This window comes from Callithrix jacchus, chromosome 10 (assembly GCF_049354715.1).
Source record: "Callithrix jacchus isolate 240 chromosome 10, calJac240_pri, whole genome shotgun sequence".
Classification (NCBI taxonomy): Eukaryota; Metazoa; Chordata; class Mammalia; order Primates; family Cebidae; genus Callithrix; species Callithrix jacchus.
In genome coordinates, this window is record NC_133511.1 from 39892559 (window position 1) to 39915201 (window position 22643).

The window sequence follows — 22643 nt, forward strand, 5'->3', positions numbered from 1 at the left end:
ATGAATTCTATTTATTTTACCTTTCCTGTAATTAGGACTATTTTGAGTTTTACCTACACATTAATTAAAATGAATGTGAAGTCCTAAACATAAATTGAAACTATATATTGCTTGATTTATTGAAAAAAATTCAAATAAAGCCATGCATGAAAGTTGGCATGCATATTCTCTATGTGGCACTGTATTGGCATAATCAGTGTGTTTAAGTATACACCAGCCTTGTGCGAATATACTGTTGTACAGATTTTGAAAAAAGATGACCTACAAAAAATACTTTGCAATACATATAATCAAGAAGGTGAAAGGTTTCTCAAGAAGAACTACACAGCACTGCTGATAGAAATCTCTAGATGACATAAATAAACGGGGAAATATATGTATTGCAAAGTATTTTTTGTAGGTCATCTTTTTTCAAAATCTGTACAACAGTATATTCCATGTTAATGGAGTGGAAGAATCAGTATCATTAAATTGCCCATACTGCCCTAAGTAATCTACAGATTCAACACTATTCCTATCAAACTCTTAACATCATTTCTCATAGAACTAAAAAAATAAAATTTATATGTAACAACAAGAAAAAAGCCCAAATAGAAAAGCAATCCTGAGTGAAAATAACAAAGCTGGAGGCATCACAATACCCGACTTCAAACTATACTATATGGGTATAGTAACCAAAACAGCATGGTACTTCAGGGTACTGATACAAAATCAGAATCCAGAAATAAAGCTGCACACCCACAGCCATTGGATTGTCAACAAAGTTGACAAAAATTGAGCAATGAGAAAAGGATTTACTAATCAATAAATAATGTTGGGATAGCTGTCTAGCCACATGCAAAAAAATAAAACTGGACCTCTAAATTTCACCACATAAAAACTAAAAACAACTCAAGATAGAATAAAGACTTAATTGTAAGACACTGAGCTATGAGAATCCTAAAAGAAAACCTAGAAGACACCATTCTGGACATTGGCCTTGGGAAATAATTTATGATTAAGTCCTCAAAAGCAAATGCAACATAAACTAAAATTGACTAGTTATACCTAACAAAGCTGAAAAGCATCTGCAAATAAAAAGAAACTGTCAAAAGAGTAAACAGACAACCTTCAGAATCAAAGAAAATATATATGTCACTTCTGATAGTTTTAATATTCAGAATCTATGAAGAACTTAATTAAACAAAACCAAATAACCCCATGAAAAATGGGCAAAATACATGAACAGATATTTATCAAAATAATACAAACAAGCAGCCAATAAACATATGAAAGAAGTGCTCCACATCACCAATTATGAAATGCAAATCAAAATTACAATGAAATACCCTCTCACACCAGTAAGAATGGCTATTAGTAAAACGTCAAAGCAATAGATATTGGTGAGACAGTTGAGAAAAGAAAACTCTCATACACACTTGGTGGGGACAGAAATTCATTCAGCTACTGAGGAAAGCAGTTTAGCGATTTCTCAAAGAATTTAAAATAGAAGTACCATTACACCCAGCAATCCCATTACTGGGTACATACGCAAAATAAAACAAATAGTTTTACCAGAAAGACTCACGCACTCACATGTTCATTGCAGCACTATTCACAATAGCAAAGACATGGAATCAACCTAGGTGCCCATCAACAGTGGAGAAGATAAAGAAAATGTGGTACATACATACCATGGAATACCATGTAGCCATAAAAATAGAATGAAATAATGTCTTTGAAGCAACATGGATGCAATTGGAAATCATTATCCTAAGCCAACTAATGCAGGAACAGAAAATAAAATACTGCCTGATCTCGTAAGTGTGAGATAAATAGTGGGTATACGTGGAAATAAAGATGGCCAAAAGAGAAACTAGGAATTACTAGTGGGGTTGTGGGGAAGGGTGAACAACTATTGGGTACTATGCTAAGTAACTGGGTGATGGGACCATTTGTAACCCAAACCTCAGCATCGTGCAATGTACCCAGGTAACAAACCTGCATATAAGCCACTGAATCTAAAACAAGAGTTGGAAGAAAATAAAAATAATAATGAATAAAAATAAAAAAAGGATGGTCTAAATGTGCATATATACATCAGATATATTACATAGGTTAAAATCAGTAATCTGAGCTGTGTGGCCATGAAGAGGATATATAATCTTTTTCATTTTAATTGCCTGATCTCAAAATCAGAGATGTGAGAATATTAAGCATAACCTCAGGATGGTTCAGATTAGAGAGATACCACATGCATAATAAACAATAGATATTGGTGAGACAGTTTTTTGATTTATTAAGAAATCTAGATAGATAAAGACTAAAATATCAGTTTCATCTTTTGAGCAAGTTGGTTACCTCCTTCAGGAACAGTCTCCTAATGTCCAAAATGTTTAGAAATGTAAATAATGCCTAACTTGTAGGATTTTCTGAAGTTCAAAATGCAGGTAAATGCAAAATGTTCACTTCAGTGTCTAGCACATGATAATCAATAAATTTTAGCAATTATTATTAGTATTGTCATTAATGTTTAAATAATTAAGTATAAATACAATCTAAATGTTTAAGATTTTTATAAATCGTGAAAGTTGGTAAAAATATTTTGTTATAGTGTCCATTTTATGAGCAAACCATTTTTGCAATTCTAAAATGAGGTGAATCAATTACAATAAAAATATTTTTAGAATATCTTAAGAAGTAATGTCAAAAACACTCCAGAAAACAAAGTAGCACTAAATTAAATGAAACTTCTGTCACAGAATATTTTCTAAGGGCAAGCACATATATTCTATTTTTCACAAATATTTTTTAAAAAGCCAAGGATAGGAAAACATTGATAACTTTTTCAGTTGTTAGTGTTCTTATAATGGAATTTACAAAATAATTTTAGGTCATGTTTCTAGACCTGCTTGCATACTGGTGCACAGAGACGTACAAATTTTGTTTAACAAGCATCCTAGTTCCATCCCAGACGTTACACTATTTGTTACTTTGTTAATTTAATGACTATTCATAAAATTCCATGAATTATAATTTAAATAAGTCTCTTATGGTTGTGATTTCTTAGGTGGATGATTTACTATGTTTATGAAAATGGAATTGATATTAATGACCTCATTTGATGCTCTCTATTGACAGTTCACAGGCACATTTTTGGTTATTCTGTTCTGACAGATGTGATCTTTTTAAAATGCTATTTAATTTCCTATGAGCTAGGGAAGACAATTCTCTAAATTCATTCACTTATTAAGAGTTGTAACATAAACACTTTTACTTTTTTCTTATAATGGCCAGGAAAACAAGATTTTTTAAAAACTGATGGAAAGAGTAAACTATTTTTTTGGGATCTTTTGACATGAATTATGGCAGAGGCACTGAGTCGATACCTTAAGCACTGGCAACTGAAATAGAATAACATTTGCACATACATTTTTCAAAAAGCTTAAGAGCAAGTCTTGTTGCTTGGTTTGATAAATTCTGTTACTATATCCTTACTCTAAGTTTACAACCCAAAGACTCTATGAAATGGATAGGGAACTTCTATTGCCATGGAGATCAATAGAGAGATGCTCCTAGGATTCTAGAATTATTCTTAAAAAGGTAAGTCAGACAGTTTTCTTCTATCTGCACTTAGGGTAGCATTGAAAATCACTTTTTTAAAAAGGTAACTTTCCCTTAGGTTGCTTCAGACATCTAATATTATGTGTAAGATATTACCAATAGTATGCAAAATGACACATAAATATATTATTACTGCACTGAAATGGATATTACCACTTGTGTTAACACTAATTCTATTCATTACTATAGTTATTACTATTCATTTTAAATATAGTAATTATTTGGCTATTATCTATTTGGGGACCTTACAATTAATAAAGCATTTCTGAATAAATTGTATGATTTATTTCAATTCTTGATTGCAATTGTTAAAGATAGCTCTGTCTGTTAAGAAATCATTCTTCTCATAGGTCTCAGAGGGGAATTCTTTTAGAGGTAATGGCTACTGTGATGCTGAAGGATATTTTATTAATTCACTCACACATTGTGCCAGCATTCACTAAACGTTGACTGTGAACTTACACATTAGAGGTTGGTCACTAAACTAAACTAAACAAACAAACAAATAAATAAATAAGACATGAAATCGGCCCTCAATGAGTTTATGCCTAATAAAGTCAGTGTTGTGCTTGGAATGGCTTCAGACAATGTTATAAATGGTTACAAGGAAATGTTACCAGAAATAAATAAAGGGAACATATGAGAGAAAGAGACCAAGAGACAGAGAGAGACGGAAAGAGAGAGAGGGGTGGGTTATTGAACAGTAGCCCAGCAGGCAGAGAAAACATGATACCGTAAGCTTTGAGGAGTATATATAGGTTTAGGATAGCCTAATAATTATACAGAAAGCTGAAAAAAATGACAGAGTCCAAATAGTAAATGGCCTTGAGGCCATTTGTGGGAGTGTGAACTTTATTGGGGTATGGTAACCTTTTCATAAGCCATTGAGCCTGTCTGTATGGGTATGAATAGATTAGACAGAGTCAAAATTCTTCAATGTCTTAACTTTTCCTACCCAAAGAAAGCCTTCTTTAGAAAGAATTGCTATACTCTTACTTCCTTCTCTCTGCATTTTTTAAGATGGGAAAAAGTCAGTTTAGTCTAACCATCATGAGACATTTTTCCTGGATGTTAGAGAATTATGGTAAGATTATGTTGGTTTCTAGTTCTATTGTGATAATAGTTGTATTTTATTGAAAAAAAATCTAAGAATATGAAATGAAAATTAGTTTTAAAGAATGAAGACATTATTTCTATAAATTTTATAACTTCCCGGCTAGTACAAAGATGCTTTACTTAGTTAAAGCTTATAGGTCAAGATGTGAAAGTCCAGACTCTAAATTTTTTCTAGTTAGACATAATAGTTACAACATTGACTATATTGTATATGGCAGAATATTTCCCTGGAAGAAGAAAATCTAGAGGATCTAGATCCCTTACTTGAAGAGAAGAAATGCATTTTACTAATTAAACTGTTTTCTAATTTCAGCCTCATCCTCTACACAGACTTTCTTCTTTCTACTAGTAAATACTACCTCAGTTTCAGTCTCATGTCATGCCCACAAAACTATGTTGTTCATATCCTCATTTCTGTTATGGCCAAAATCAATATTCATTGTAATACCTATTAGTTTAATTTGAGGACTACATATAGTTTAGGATAGCCTAATAATTACAGAGAAAGCTGGAAAATAATTTGCCTTGGAGTCTGATTTCTGTTCCTATCATACTGAACTTGGTCTTTAAAGGTCTCAAAATTGAAAGTATTTTTGTTGTTTGTTTTTGTTTTTCTGAGACAGAGTTGCCTGGGCTGCAGTGCAAGGCACTGATCACAGCTCACCCAGAACTCCTGGGCTCAACAGAGCCTCCCACCTTAGCCTCCCGTAGTAACAGGACTATAGTCACAAACCACCACATTTGGCTGATTTTTACTTTTGTAGAGATGAGAGTTTGCCATGTTGCCCAGGCTGGTCTTAAATTCTGAGCTTCAAGTGATCCTCCTGCCTCCACCTCTCAAAGTGCTGTAACTACAGGTATGAGCCACAGCATCTGGCCCAAAGGTCTCTTTTGAGATTTACTTTAGTATCTGACATCAGTCCCCACCTTAAACTTTGGATATAATTTGTATTATATTCTATTTTATTGGTTCTCTCCTGTACTTCTTAGATCATCCTTTTTTTCTCTCTTTCACTAGCATTCTTTCTTTCTACCTTTCGTTGTCTCTCTGTGAGAGAAAAACATATATTCCTACAGTTTAGGTCTGTTGTTGACTATTTCCTAGTAGAAATTTTTGCTGGTGAAACATTTCCATGGTTTATTGAGTCTCTCAGTGCATTTTGTGGTCAGTTCCCATCTACCTTTCCTGAGCACAAACAAATATTTTTAAATGTTGGATATTTCCTCCTGAAAGTCAGAATAACTCTATCTCAGATTGAACTTATTTATTCTCCCAGAAATCACTTCCCTTATCTGTGTGACTTGATTATGTAATGACATTATAAATTGTTCAACTGAATTGATCAAGCTCAGAATCCTGATCTCATTCTAACGCCTCCATATGTTTTTATACTCCCACCACCATCCACTCAGTCATTTGCAAATTCTCATTTATTTTCAAGCCTCCCACAGAGGGAGAATTCAAGCCCTTTTTACCTAGAATATTAAAATGACCTCCTAATATGACTTTCCCTACAGAATTCTCTGGATACATATTCCTAATGTAACATTCTTATTCTTTTGTGTCCTCTATACACCTGTAGGGCAAATTACAAACTACCATGCAATTAATGTAAGCCATCAAAGATTTATGTAGGGGCAACATGGTCAGAATTGTGTTTTGCATAGGTAATTCCAGAAAGCAATACAGAGAGAGTGTAGTGGGGCTGGAGTAAAGAAGACAGATGTTAGGAAATAGAAAAAGTGGTCAGGCATTCCAGATAGGCCAGGAAATTGATATGAAATAGAAGGTTGGTACTGATTTTACTAGCCTCAAGTACTTTCAGTATGTGTGTTGCCCACTATAGGCCAACATCCAGAACAATGTCCTAGAGAAAGCAGAGAATGAATAAATTCTATATGCATAAATTAATTACAGACATGCAAAATAAAACCAAAAAAATGCAATCCAAAGTTGAACAAAGAAGGATTATGAAGATTTTAAGTACAAAGTTTGAGGTAAGATTTGATTTGGAGTTACCATTTTATTACTTACTAGCTGTGTGTCTGGAGAAATAGCTTTACTTCCCTGAGCTTCATTTTTTTCCTCTACTTATAAATTAGGTCAATAACAGAACTTCCTTCATCAAATTGATGTGAGGATTAAAGGGGGTGATGATATATTAAATATGTTTAGTGTTTGGCCTACTATTTAGTTGTTCAATAATTTAAGCGTTCAATAAATTTTACTATTTTCATGTTGTTTTAAAGTATATATAATATATATACACACATATACCTCCTACATATATATATTTATATTCTCTCTCTATATATATATATATCTATGTATGTATCAATTATCCATCCATCTATTCATTACACATGATGCATAGCAATGTTTACCACTTGGTATGGAATGTAGTCAATGCACAATAATCATTTCTTTGACTCAGGTGAAATTAAGTCTACAAGATCTCTAGGGTACTCCAAATTCTGTTGTGACCTGTCCCTCAATGAAATATTTTCTTGTAGAATAAAATGATTTTAGAATAGTCTCTATCTGCCCATGTATACTGCCCTTTTGTTTTTGTTTTTTTTTGTATTATATTGGTATCTTTATATTCAAAAAGATCATAAGTCATCCTGAGATGTAGCTGCTATTTTATGTTAACCTGACACTATTAAGTGAAATTCAAAACATCTATTGTTCTTTAGAGCTTTTAAATGTCTTATACTTGGAAAAGGTCTCCATAAACACTCTTCCAAGGAATAAGGGCAATTAATTAAGTAAATGTGCTTCAGCATTAAAGGTCAGAACATGTATACAGTCCCAGATCCTAGTTTATTTTGAACTTGAATGAAAAACTGACTTTCTGAATTTCTAAAAGCAAGTAAAAGAGCACTGTGATAAAATATACCCTGTACTGACCCAGGAAATTGGAACTATTTTGTTGGAGGTCATCTGTCACATAAAGACAGAGTTATTCATGATTTTCATACATAATCAAAGTACCTGTTTGGATGAAGTTTAATAAATAAAATACTTGCAAATGTATAATGTACGCAACAGAAGGAAGAGCGTGAGGGTACTCTACAATAGACTTCAACTTTCATTCACTCTTCATAATTTCCTCTTAAAGTATACAGTTAGGCTGGGTATCTTGGCTGATGCCTATAATCCCAGCATTTTGGAAGACAGAGGCAACAGGATCACTTGAAACCGTGAGTTCAAGACCAGCCTAGGCAACATAGCTAGATACCATCTTTACAAAAATTTAAAGCAAATAAAGCATAAAATTACGTATTTTTGATTTTCAAATTGTTTCCTTTGAACTTAATCCAATATTCCATACTGCATTTTGCCAAGGGATTATATACTCACAGTTACTGTATCTATTATGACCAAAGTGATTATACTTTTAAAGGAACACTTAACAATATTTTATTGTGAGTTGTGACTTTCTTTAAAAAAAAAGTCATTTGTGCATGGGCAATACAATTACAAACATTAATTCATTTTGTAATAATACCTAATAATTTTAAACTAGTAAATTCATCCATGTCAATGTGACTTTTTCATTCAGATTAATATTCAAATGATTTAATAAAGTTATGATGGGCTAAGCCTCAGAGACTAATGAAATAAAGCTTTGCATAATCTGTGGAGTTTGCAGTTATTCAAATCATTTTATTAGATATTAAACACTACTAGTAAAATGTGGGTTTAAACTCTAAGGTCAATTTTACCTTGGAGAAAAAGTTATGAAAAAAAGCCAGAGAACTAATTTTTGAGTTTTATATGAAAATGATAGGTTAAATTAAAGGGCTTAAATACAAAGTCTACAAAAGTCATATAATCTCTTAAAGAGTTAAATAGGTTATTTTAATCAACTGATTCAAGGAAAACTAACAGAATACTCTGGCTCTAAATCATCTAAATGCTCTGAAAAGCAGAATGTTCAAATTTAGACATAAACTATCAATTTCCAAAGAATTACATATAGAGATATTTTTGAAGTAAGAGACAGCATAAGGAAATTTTATTCCTGATTTATTTCATGTTTGACTTGCTGGCATGAATTATTTCTCAAAAATCATAACTGTGGAGAAATTGCTACAAGCTTTGGGTTTCTAAAAGATGTTTGAGAAGTGTGAGAGTGACAAAGTTTTATATGGTGTATTCTTGCTTGTCACTGAAGAGAAATCACTATACTCACTAAGGAAATTATCCTCATGATAAACATAAGCTTCATGAATAAAATCTCTTTTGTCAAAAATAATCTCACTATCAGTAATAATCATTCCTAACAAAACAACTCCAGTTTTGTGCTCGTATTTTCATTTTTGACCTTAAAATCCAGTTCACTAACATGAGTTCTCCAGCTCATTAATTTGTACTATACCCTTGTGATGGTTAGGTTTATTAATGCTAAACTAAGTATTAACACTAAGCTGAACCATGTTTATACACAAATTTTCATTTAGGGAGAATTTAAAATGAGGTTCCTCCTGGCTAGACATTTAAGCCTATGAGGCAGGTGAGGGGTAGATGAATGAGTGCACAGGAGCTGCCCATATCTCTTTGTTGTCCAAATCAAAATTAGAGAAAAGAAAAACATATTAATCAGTGAATAAAGTGAATAGCTTCACGATTAAATTCTAGCTCCAGGCCGGGCGCGGTGGCTCACACCTGTAATCCCAACACTTTGGGAGGCCGCGGCCGGTGGATCATGAGGTCAAAAGAGATTGAGACCATCCTGGTCAACATGGTGAAACCCCGTCTCTACTAAAAATACAAAAAATTAGCTGGGCATGGTGGTGCACGCCTGTAATCCCAGCTACTCAGGAGGCTGAGGCAGGAGAATTACCTGAACCCAGGAGGCGGAGGTTGCCTTGAGCCGAGATCGCGCCATTGCACTCCAGCCTGGGTAACAAGAGTGAAATTCCGTCTCAAAGAAAAAAAAAAAAAATCTAGTTCCATTTAAAGAAATTTCTGGCTTTATAACATGCTAGTTAAACTTTCTATTGAACTGATTTAGAGATGTTGTTGGGGTGGCAATAAGAAGCCTCAAATGAACAATTTCTATGAAAATCTGTCAAGAAGAGATGATCTTCCTTTGAGGAGTGTTGGGTGTGGAGGGAAATTAGATTCCTTTGCATGTTTTTCTTTCTTTCTTTCGCTTTAACCATCAGGGAAATATTTGTTTCACTTTATGGTTTGCACTATCTTGACCTGTTATAAAGTGTATCTTTCCCTGAGCATACATCTTATACAGCAAGTCAAAAAAAAATCACTTTTAAAAAGCGGTAAAGATTAAATATGTTAATAAAATAAAATTATGAGAGCATATATTTGGTATTTTGTATTTGTTAATATACTGGATGACAAATGAATAGAAATCAAACTTTAAAAGCAATTTAATTTGCTTTATACTTGTTTCATTTTTCCAAATGCGAGATATAATTTTATTTGTGCTACATCACCAGGTATTAATAAAAGGTGTCAACACTCACTTCCTTATCATTTTCTGCAAAAGACAGGACCTATGATGGTATCAGCTTCTAACAATAGCTGCAGTTATCTTTGTCCTATCTAAAATTCATTTAGAAAATTTAGCTTTCTAAGTCCTAACTGTAGGTTATTTAATAAATAATAAAATTATGAGGAAACATTTTTGTTAAAAAAAATATGTTAATAAAAGAATAATTACACATCAAAATTACCATAAATGCAAAATTCCAGATCTGGAAAGAAACTCAGTGTCTCCTAAACTATTAAAGTTCTTTTAAATAAGTGGTTATAAACTAAATTTGAACAATGAGAAGAAATGCAGAATACAATGATTACATGATTATTTCTGTTACTAATATGAATTTTTGTTAGATAGGTGTTAATAAATTGATTATAAAATGATGATTGATGAAGCAAGCATGTAATATTTTTAAAAAGATTCCAATATAATTAAAGTTTAGAAGAAGAACTTCTAAAATCAAATTGGCTAGGTCACAAAATAAATCCAATACACATTTATATTGGAATACAAAATGACTGATTACTACGAGGGTTAAATTAGAGGTATCATCTGCTAAATGAACTTATATTTTACAACGTGAAAAACTCATATGTTGGTAATTAGGAAAAAAATGAGCTAATACACTTAACAGAGAGCATCATCTGCCACACAAGTAAGCATTTAGTAAATATAAGCTATCAATGTGAGCTTGAGACATTAAAAACCTATATTTTAAAAGTATTTTTTATTATCTGGTTTAGCAATAATGTTATCCTACCTACTTCCAGTACTGGAGATGAACCTGCAGCAACTAGATTTTAATCTCTATATCATTACAACCATTGAAAAGCAGCTGAATCTATGCCTGACAAAGGGCTGGGGAGCAGGAAGACAAGCTGTTATTAGTAGAAAGGCAGAATATTTTAAAACATATTTCTGGCTAATAAGAGCTCTCTTAGCTTTAAGAGAGTGTCACTATACAAATTATGCATATATATAATATATACACACATATAGTTGTTATATATATCATATATATCACATATATATATAATATATATTTTTATGTATATCGCATATAATGTATATATCAACTATATATTTGATATATGTTGAATCTGTAAAAAGCCATGTGACTTTACTATTAAATATCAGAAATTTTTCTTTAAAAATATGTAATTTCATGCAAAAGAACTCCAATAATATATTTAAATTTTATTATTTTAATATTTACAGTATAATAAATATAATTGTTAGCATATGGATAATTTAATATTATGTTAGTATATGGATAACCTAATTATTCAATTAACTATATATCTATTATAAAATACAAATTAGTACTTTTTTATGTGAATGTAATTAGGAAAGCCTCATTCTACATTTATTTAACACTATTCAATAAGTTTTAGAATCACATAATTTCAAGCAAAAATGTCATATTCTAAAAGGCAAAAGTCTATGTAAAAGCTGAATACTGAAATAATATCATTGATATAATAATAATAATGGTTAATCACAAAAGTGAACCAGTCTGTTAAACAGATCTCACATTTGAGGAGGCAATCAAAATTCGTTTAATTGGTGACTCAAAAATAGGCTTTGGCTGGGATAATACAGTCCTCCTTTAGATTTGATCTTTGATCACGGCAGCAGTAGCACAGCATACAAATATTCTGAAAAAGGTATTTTACAATATATGATAAAATTAATGTATAAAAGGTAAAAATACGTATTCAATAAAATTATTTTAAACTGAGTAGAGTATGCAAATATGCCTCAAGAATAAGTACAAGGTAGAATTTATAACTACTGTATTAGTTAAAAGTTATGCAATCATTTTGATGACTTATAAATTTAGTCTAATTTTAAAACATTTAATACATTTAACAGACGTGTATTTAATAAATGTTAAACAAAGTTGATTAAATATGCTTTAGTAATTGTCTCAGTCTACTAAATGTATTAATTTTGAAATATCAGTCGTATAATGAATATTTACATTTTTAAATAAAGCCTGATGGATATAAAATATTTCAGCTTTAAAATATATGAAAAGTAATAAGCATTTCTCCACAAAAATTCCTTTAGACACTAAACAATGAGTTAGTTAATTCTATTAAATACATTTACCTACAAGCCTGGTCTTCAGAAAAATCACAATATAAAGTGAAGTTGTCCACCCAATTTTTAAGTTTCACATTGCCTTTGTGTTCTTTCACTTCATTTCAGAAATGCCTGTTCTTTTTTTCTCCCCATCTTTCTACCTCATTTTCTCTCCCTAATCTCTGAATGATTCTGAGTCTCCAAATCGTATAGCACTGAAACTCCCATGCAGGTAACTAGTAGCTTAATCAAATTTTCATCTTTTCTCCCTACTGCCCATATTTGCATTTATTTGCAAAGATAACCTGGAAAAATAGATGGAGCTACATCTAAAGGACTTAATTGTTTCAGTATCGTAAGAATAAGCATAATGACATCAAGGTGGGGAAATAATTTTGAGGGAGAAGTGGTCTTCCCTGTGTAACTGTCTGCTTTCACCAGGTACCTTATGAGTTCTTATGCGTATCTAGCCACTGGCCTGAGTTTGGTGGAAAGTAGAGAGGGGTACAGTCATAAGGTGCTACCACTGAATGCATATGTAAACCCATAATGTTTAAGTTAAAAATAATCAGATATTGCTCGAAATGGAGCTGAAGACAGCTTCCTGCCAAATAGGTAAGATACATAAGATAAATGGTACTTCCCATGCCTGGACATCAAATTGTAAATGCTGGTGCCAAAGTGTTCACTTCAGGTGGGTATATTTCACAACTGTGTTTGATCTTTGCAGAAAACCTAGGACAGCCAAGTCATATGGGTACATAAAATAAATAGATTTCTTCTCTAAATACATATGGAAAAACGTTGACAAAATTTGCTTCCAAGAGAAGAAAAACAATTGACATACAGGCTACAGCTAACTGATAATACCTTGTGTCAGATACTGTAGACCAAAGTGTAATGTATAAGCCACTGATATTTGTATAGCATATTTTCCAGATATGCTTCATCTATCACGAAAAGAATATTGAATAAAGGAGCTATTATGAGGGTTATTTATTTAGTTCATTAGGTTATTTTGTTAATTGTGTATACTGTAAAGTATTAAGTTCTGTGATACACCATATAATATTTTCCAAAATAAAAACAATCTATTTAGGCTGCTATCTGCTGTCTTTGGCCTATGTAAATGCACCTGTATGAACTCATTAGGCAAATCGACCTTAAAAGATGATATTTACATTTTTCTAGGACTTATCTCAGTGCTCATCAAACTGTATTTATTATCAATTATTTATTCTTTCCTTTTCTATTTCACACTTCTTTAGTAGGGTGTCTGAATTCTGGGTTAATTAGAAATGATACCTGAGAAAGATTTTATAGAGAAAGATCAGTTATTACATTCTTCCAGGTGTAATTTTAATTTAAAAATCATTTCATAATCTGTTATGTAGCCAATACAATTACACTTTACTTATTAATATAAAGATTCCTGGCCTTTCTCAGTATGTTTTGGAAATTCGATCCTTAAGAATTTATATCAAGTTGGATTACTTACTAAGGAATAATAATAAACTGTTTTACCGATTAGCCTATTTTTAGTTTATTGTAAGCTCTCATTACAAGTAAAATAATTTCAAGAGTTTTTAAGAATCAACATATTTAGCTAATCAGATATGTGTATATGTATATATGTACATATATATGCATGTGTGTGTATACATATATATACATATATATGTGAGACATATATAGCCACATACTGTATGTGGCTATACTGATGTAGACACACACACACACACACACACACACACACACACACACACATACATACATTTTGGAAACAGAGTCACACTCTGTTGTCCTGTTGCCCAGGCTGGAGTGCAGTGGTGTGATCTTGGCTCACTGCAACCTTCGCTTCCTGGGTTCATGCAATTCTCTTGCCTCAGCCTTCTTAGTAGCTGGGACTCCAGTTAATCAGATATATTATCTTCCTTAGAAATGTTTATATTCATGTGCTTATATGTGTGTGTGTGTGTGTCTACATCAGTATAGCCACATATGGTATTTTTTTTGCAGTACAAAAATTGGGACACCTTGGAGCTATGGTCAAAAATCTAAAACATTAGCATTTCGAAGGTATTTTTTTGTTATCTAACTATAAGCAGAATTTTTAAGAATTTGCTATATCATATTCGTAGAAATCCATAGCAAATCGTGACTATAATAGATAGAAAAGTAGATATTATAAAAAGCAGATGGAGAGAATCAGATTTCAAAAGATATTTGAATTATAAATATTTTTCTCATAGAAAGTTTAATTTGGACTTGAAGACTTGAAAAGAATACATAGTAAGTAGTGTGTTTCAAAATAGATTGTTACGAATTCTAAAACTTTATCTACTTTCATCAATAGGACTTAGACTTCTCAGGCTAGTATATCAGGTTTATTTTGAAGACAGCAAATCTTTTAGAAAATTTTAAAATATCCCAGGAAGAAATATATTGTTTGCGTAATTCTAATTATCATAGTTTCACCACATTAAAAAATTTGAGATATTAAGCTTTTCTTTCCTTAAGTTTAAAAATCCAAACTGTATATATGCACTATATATAAGTATACAGAAAAACCATATTTTACTCACAGGCAAACTGAAGTGTAGCTTCTTTACTTAGAATACTCCCCAAAGTGTTGGTTGCTAGACACTGATAATGACCAGAATCCTTTGCTTCACTTGGATTGCTTATAATGAAGGTGCCATCTATCAAACTGTAGCGATAATCACTTTCCAGATCTATTTCTGTTCCATTTCGAAGCCATCTTAGGAAAAATCAGAAGACAAATATGTATAATCCTCCCTGGGAGTGTCAGAATATTGTTGATAGAAAGCCTTTAAGACTTAAGAAAAATGATTAACAGTGAATTCCTACCTGTAACTGGGTACAGGATTGCCACGAACTTCACAATTCAATGCTACCTTCTTTTCATCTGAATCAGTTGGAAAAATAATATCATCTGGTTCTTGCACAAAAACTGGCCCATAGTCCACACTTTCTGTAAAGGCAAAACAGACAGATTTTAAAACTCCTTAAACTAGCAAGATATTTTATTGTTTTTTTCCTATCTTATTTATATTGAAAATTCTTGCTCTTTTCTTGTAATCAACAGGTAAATTCCCAAAAGAAGGAATACCTAGAAAATTGCATTGCTTATTAAACTGTAGAGACCCAAATATAATTTTTAATAAACTAAAATGCTTTTAAAGGTATAATATAAAAAAACAAACACCTCAAACATTGACATATATTTTAAATATATATCTTTGTTTTCATTTTTCAAAATCAGTCCAAAGGAAAATAATATTAGGCATAAACATTATCTTAAAAAACCTGAAAGTTCGTAAAACTCTTAGAGTATTAAAAATAATACACATGCAAAAGTAATACATTAATATTGTGTCACTACTTAGGAGCTACAGGTATAAAAATGTTGGTCTTCTTGCATTTTTTTTATTCTTTGCTTCATTTGCTGAAGCACTACCTTTAGTGCTAACAATTCTGGAATGTAAAAATTATATATATAATGCAAATAAAGGTATTTTCATGGAAAAAAGAAGACATGCCTTCAAAAAAGACAACTTAATTAAAATGGCGAAACTTTATACAACTAAATGCTCAGTCAGTAAGATCAGACGACAAAGGCATACAAGGAGGTGGAGGCCAGTGAGAAGAGCACATAAATGTATTGCCTACTGCATTGCCAGATACTAGATTCTACTTCAGTTAGCTGATATGCTGAGAAATTCTGTGTGTGATAAAAGTAATTTAAAACTAATAAAAATTTCATGAAGAAAGTGAGACTTAAAAAATGGACTTTAAATGTCAACTTGGACTTGAGTTTTAGGCTTAAGTCAGCTGCAGAAATGACGAGTAAATGTGCTGAGGAGAATACAAGTTAGTTATGTTAGCCCAGAGTTATGCAAGCATCCAGAGTATCCTGTGCATATCTAAGATCTGTAGCATCCTGAATTGTGAATTTAGGAAAAAGCACATTTTTTGCTTCATTTTCATTAATAATGACTTTGATCACTTAATAGCCCTCGATCAGGTTTCTCAGTCTCTGCACGATTGATGGTTTGGGACAGATTTTTCTGTTGTAGGGGGCTGTCCTTTGCACTGTAGAATGGTTGACAGCATCCCTGGCCTCTATCCACTAGAAGCCAGTAACATCTCTCTCTAATGTGTAATAATAAAAAATGTATACAGATATTGTTTTATATCCCTGGGATCAAAATGACCCTTGTTATAAACTACTGCTATAGATAAAGGAAGAGAAATTATTTCACAAAAGATGTATTTCTGACATCTGTATTAAATAGAAGTTTACATCTTCTGCAGATAATGATGAAAACATTAAGAGAAAAATATAAAAATAAATGTTCCAGGAAGTGGGAGCTAAAAAAATTACTGCAAAAAGATGTACACTGTGGGGAACGCTCCTGTGTGACACCCCTAGTAAAGTGGGTCTCACCATGTGGTGAGTTTGAGCCCAGACACAGAGTCTCCAGTTGGAGGAAGTCGAGCTAGGGAAAGCAGGAACTATAAGAGGCTTTAGGTTAAAGATAAACTACTGCAGACAATCGCTAGATGGTCATGTGGTCTTGAGGTGCACCGTGACCCAACGGTTAGCAGTCATGTGTTGCAGTATGTTCACTTTTACAAGCGTATTCTTCTTTGTTCTGTCAAGACAGTAGTGATTGACTGTCATAGCTTAAAGAACCCTCTGTGTAGCGAGATAATGGATCTGACTTTTTATTGAATAGATAACAAGAACCACCTGCTTGGTTCCATTGTGTATCTGATCTTTCTACTGTAACCATCTGATTTATGTTGTAACTTGTTTTTCCACAGTAAAAACTTTCTCTTCCCCTTTATCTCACAGAACAATGTATTGAACTGACGTAAGCGAAGTTTCAAGAAATGTATATAAACTGACCCTGAGCTAAATAAAGTTGTTGGTGAAGCATTGACTTCTCAACCCTCCAGATCCCGGCTGTCTATCATCTTTGTCTTCTGCGCACCCCCCTATTTAGGTTGGAACCCTCTTGCTGGACAAGAGTTCCTGGCAGACATGCCCCCCAGAGCACACCTCATATTTGGAAGAAAAAAAATCAAGAGTAAATTGATTTGCTTTATTTAAATATATTATATGGCACTTGTGTGTGTGTACACACACACACATATGTATATACATACACATATGTGTATATATGTATATATACACATGTAACACACATGTATATATACACATACGTGTCTACGTGTGTGTGTGGGTATGTGTATATATGTATATGTATGTGTACATATATGTGCATGTATATATCTATATCTATACACACATATCAAGTCTGGAATACAAATCTCACAAATCTAAGGCTGCTGAATTCTTGAAACTGATTACTAGTACTATGACTATTATTTCTTCTTATTTTTCCTTCTTCTCATTCTTTTTTCCTTTTTCATCCTCCTCATCTGCTGCTGCTGTTTCTGCTTCTTTTCCTCTTCCTCCCCTTGTTTACTCATTCTTATTATTATACTTATATGCTAACATTTATAAGACATGATTGTAGATATAGGTATTATTATTATCTAATTATTTGAGCTCAGCATCATAGTTATTATAAATGCATGGTGAAAACTCAAAGACTCTTAGAGCAGACTTCTGCAAAATTAGCCATATGAGAAGATAATTGACTTTAAGCTTATGTGGTTTCAAATTTTGTGTTTTGAAAATTGTAAAAACAGGCAAGAGAAATAAAGTATGGTCATGCTGAGGAAAACCAGAGAAGTAATATTTGGTAATTACAGGGAAATAATAAGAAACTAGTCTGAACACTATCCTCTTAGGAGTGCCCATACTTTCTAAGACATCTCCTTGCTGTTCACTGTTAGTTCCAAAAGCATCTTAGCCCTATTGAGTAACTTCATCTACTTTTTTTTTTTTTTTTTTTTTTTTTTGCTGTTAAGCCAGTGCCTCAACACAAATGACAGTAAATAGAAATGCAAAAACAAAGTAAGGTATTTCAAATGCCAAGTTAAAAAGTGGCTCCCTTCCTTTCCCTTCCCTTTCTTTTTTTCTTAGAAGTATAATTAATGCTAAGGAGTGAAAAAAACACATATCCATATAGAGTTTCCTGGTCCCCAGCAAAGGATAATCAGTAATGATTCTATTCTAAAGAGATTATAGATGTACTGATATAAATTTTTTAATTTATTCTTCTATAGTAGTGAATTTTATCTACTGATCATAACGATGCACTGTTTAAATCTTTATATTTTATACTATTTTAACTGATGCAATCTATAACTTCTTGAAGATAAACTTCAAACCCTGTATAATAGCAAATCATCACAAAGATCTTGATAAACAGTATGTCAAACTCTTTAACCAAGTAGAAACCTTTGAGACATTTGTTTAATGAGCAGATGTCATCACATGCAATGATAATTTCTCATAAGATCAATGTTTTCATGTGAGTTTTTCTCTTTATCAGATATTTTATGAAAAAACTGCTAGATATCTGTAGTTGGCTAAACCTACAATGTCAGTGGTTATTGTCTGTGAAATGCCAGGCTCATATACAACAGGGTTTTTTTTTCCCTTAGAATTGCTTCAATTTGGAAATATGAAATTAACACACTTTTGCTCACTTTTTCCCCAAGTATACGTCTTAAATTTTCTCAATTTTGTTTAATAACCATATTTTACAAAGTTTCTTAATCATAGTTATTATAAGACTAGACACTTACCTATCGTCCCATGGTTTTTCCATGTCTAAATTCCTCATTTTTTACCAAAAAGAAGCTCTTGTATGCAAGAGATATGCATATGATTGCAACCTTTCCTTCTTTTTGCTTTCCATTTGCTTGGTAAATCTTCCTCCATCCCTTTATTTTGAGCCTATGTGTGTCCTTGCATGTGAGATGGGTTTCTCAAACACAGCACACCAATGGGTCTTGACTTTTTATCCAATTTGCCAGTCTGTGTCGTTTGTTTGGGTCATTTAGTCCATTTATATTTATGGTAAATATTGTTATGTGTGAATTTGATCCTGCCATTTTGATGCTAGCTGGTTGTTTTGCCCATTAGTTGACACAATTTTTTCATTGCGTTGATGGTCTTTACCATTTGGTACATGTTTGGAGTGGCTGGTACTTGTTGTTCATTTCCTTGTTTAGTGCTTCTTTCAGGAGCTCTTGTAAGGCAGGCCTGGTGGTGACTAAATCTCTCAGCAATTACTTGTTTGTAAAGGATTTTATTTCTCCTTCACTTATGAAGCTTAGTTTGGCTGGATATGAAATTCTAACGTTGAAAGTTATTTTATTTAAGGATGTTGAATACTGAGCCAGCCCCCACCCCTTCTGGCTTGTAGGGTTTCTGCCAAGAGATCTGCTGTGAGTCTGATGGGCTTCCCTTTGTGAGTAACCTGACCTTTCTCTCTGGCTGCCCTTAGCATTTTTTCCTTCATTTCAACCCTAGTGAATCTGACGATTTTGTGCCTTGGGGTCACTCTTCTTGAGGAATATCTTTGTGGTGCTCTCTGTATTTCCCAGACTTAAATGTTAGCCTGCTTTGCTAGGTTGAGGAAGTTCTCCTGGATAATATCCTGAAGAGAGATTTCCAGCTTGGATTCATTCTCTCTGTCACATTCAGCTACACCTATCAAAGGTAGATTAGATCTTTTCACATAATCCCATAGTTCCTGGAGGCTTTGTTCATTTCTTTTCACTCTTTTTTCTCTAATCTTGCCTTCTTGCTTTATTTCATTGAGTTGATGTTCAATCTCCGACATCTTTTCTTCTGCTTGGTCGATTCAGCTATTGAAAATTGTGTATGCTTCATGAAGTTCTTGTGTTGTGTTTTTCAGCTCCATCAAGTCATCTGTGTTCTTCTCAAAGCTGTTTATTCTTGTCAGCATTTAGTCGAAACTTTTTTTAAGGTTCTCAGTTTCTTTGCATTGGTTTAGAAGATATTCTTTTAGAATATTCAGAGATGTTTGTTATTGCCTACCTTCTGAAACCTGTTTCTGTCAATTCATCAGACTCATTCATCTATCTTTGATCCCTCACTGATGAGGAGTTGAGATCCCTTGGAGAAGGAGAGGCATTCTGGTTTTTGGTGTTTTCATCGTTTTTGCACTGGTTTCTTCCCATCTTGGTGGATTTATCTACCTCTGGTTTTTGTAGCTGGTGACTTTTGGATGGGGTTTCTGAGTGGACATCCTTTTCATTGATGTTGAAGCTATTTCTTTCTGTTTTTTAGTTTTCCTTCTAACAGGTCTGTCTGCTGTAGGACTGCTGGAGGTCCACTCCAGACCCTGATTGCCAGGGGATCACTAGTGGGGGCAGCAGAACAGTAAGGGTTGCTGCCACTTTCTTATTCTGTTATCTTTGTCCCAGAAGGGTACCTACCAGATGTCAGCATATCTCCATTATCAGGTGTCTCTTTGGATTTATGGGGGTTGGGGAGCTGCTTGAGGAGACAGTCTGTACCTTATGAGAACTCCAGTGCTGGACTTGGAGCTTCATTGTTTTGTTCAGAGCTGCTGGGCAGGTACATTTAAGTCTGCTGCAGTAGAACTCATAACCACTTCTTTTCTCAGGTGCTCTGTCCTGGGAAGGTGGGGCTTTATTTTTAAGCTTCAGATGTGCTGCTGCCTTTTTTTCAGAGTTTCCCTGCCCAGCAAGGAGGTAGTCTAGTCATAGTCTGCCAGCAGAGGTGTTGCTGAGCTGTTGCAAGCTCTGCCCAGCTGCTGCATAAACTTCCTTGCAGTTTTGTTTACATAGGTACAGTTAGAACTGCCTCAGTCATGGCTGCCTGCCTCAGTAATGGACTGCCTCGGTAATGGTGGACTGCCTCGGTAGTGGCGGACTGCCTCACTAATGGTGGACTGCCTCAGTAGTGGTGGACTGCCTCAGTAATGGTGGACACCCTAGCCTCACCAAGCTGGGCTGTCCTGGTTCCAGCTGCGCTTCCTGTGAAACTCTCAATCCAGAGCATTTCAGATTGCTGGTCTTTGTGGTGGTGGTACCTGCTGAGCCCGAGGACCTGGCTCACTGCTTTTAGCCCCCTCTTTTTCAGTTGAATGGGTGGCTCTGTCTCCCAGGCATTCCAGATGCCAGTTCAAATGGCTATCTAGAATTTTGTGAGTTTTTGCACAGAAACCCAGAGTACCAGCTGAAACAGCCAGGCTGGAAACTTGTGTCACTTTTTGGCCTGGGAATCTCCTGGTCTGTGGGTGATAAAAACTTGTTTGAAAATGCAGTGATCACTCACCTTCTGGGTTGCTCTCACTGGGAACTGCACTCCACAGCTGTTCCTATTCAGCCATCTTCACTTTACTTACATATATTTTTTGAAACGAAGTCTTTCTCTTGTCCCCCAGGCTGGAGTGCAAGGGTGCAATCTCAGCTCACTGCAAACTCTGCTTTCCAGGTTCAAGTGCTTCTCTTGCCTTAGTCTCCTGCATAGCTGGGATTACAGGTGCCTGCCAACATGTCTGGCTAAGGTTTGTATTTTTAGTACACATAGAGTTTTACCATGTTGGCCAGGCTGTTCTTGAACTCCTGACCTCAGGTGATCTGCCTACCTTGTCCTCCCAAAGTGCTGGGATTACAGGCCTGAGCCACCATGCCTGGCCTTTTGCTTTTTTTTTTTTTTTTAAGTTTTCTCCATAAACGGTGTAATGGCTTCTATATCTTTATTCCTTTTTATTTGACTTTGTCGAGTTTGGTTGCTATGTTCCTATCTAATCAGGTGCAACTATAGCACTACTAATAAGCGTTTCAACTCTTTAATCCTTTTATTCATCTCTTCCATTTGTTTGCTGAGCTCCGATACTTACTTAGCATCTTCTGTTATCTTGTATCTACTTTGGTTTCATGTGTTGCTTCTTTAAACTGTTTTTAGTAAGGTAATTATCTGTAATATCTGAATTCATAGATGTTATCTGTCCATGTTAACCCCATTTCCTTTTTAGGCTATCCGTATGGTTCACAGGGAAAATCCTTAGGTCAACAGTCTGACTATAATCTGATATTTTAAAAATCTTGCCTTCTTCCCTCTGCCTCAACTTCAGTTGTTCTCCCAAAAAAAAACTTAGATTGTAAAAAAGAAATATATAAGGCTTGTCAGAGTGGTTCTTATTTCAATGCCTCCTTCCAAATGTTCTGAAGTATTCTGAGTCATTTGTTCACTTTTCACAGATTTCTTCAACCAACCAATTACAGTGAATTTTTTAATGAACAAGTGAGTACACAGGGCTGGAGGACTTACAAATGTTAGGTAAACTAACATTTGTCCTGAAGTCTGAGCACGAAGAT

The 22643-nt window shown here is 33.7% G+C and overlaps 1 protein-coding gene across 2 annotated transcripts in view; it reads right to left on the bottom strand.

The window, feature by feature from the left end:
* Positions 1-22643, bottom strand: part of CNTN5 (contactin 5) — a 1452729-nt gene that overhangs the window by 545389 nt on the left and 884697 nt on the right. For both annotated transcript variants that reach the window (XM_002754648.7, XM_078339900.1), the window contains 2 exons: positions 15192-15315; positions 14906-15081 (listed from right to left, as the gene is read on the bottom strand). In XM_002754648.7, the coding sequence (XP_002754694.4) occupies positions 14906-15081; positions 15192-15315 (300 nt within the window). The remainder of the gene's footprint in view (positions 1-14905; positions 15082-15191; positions 15316-22643) is intronic.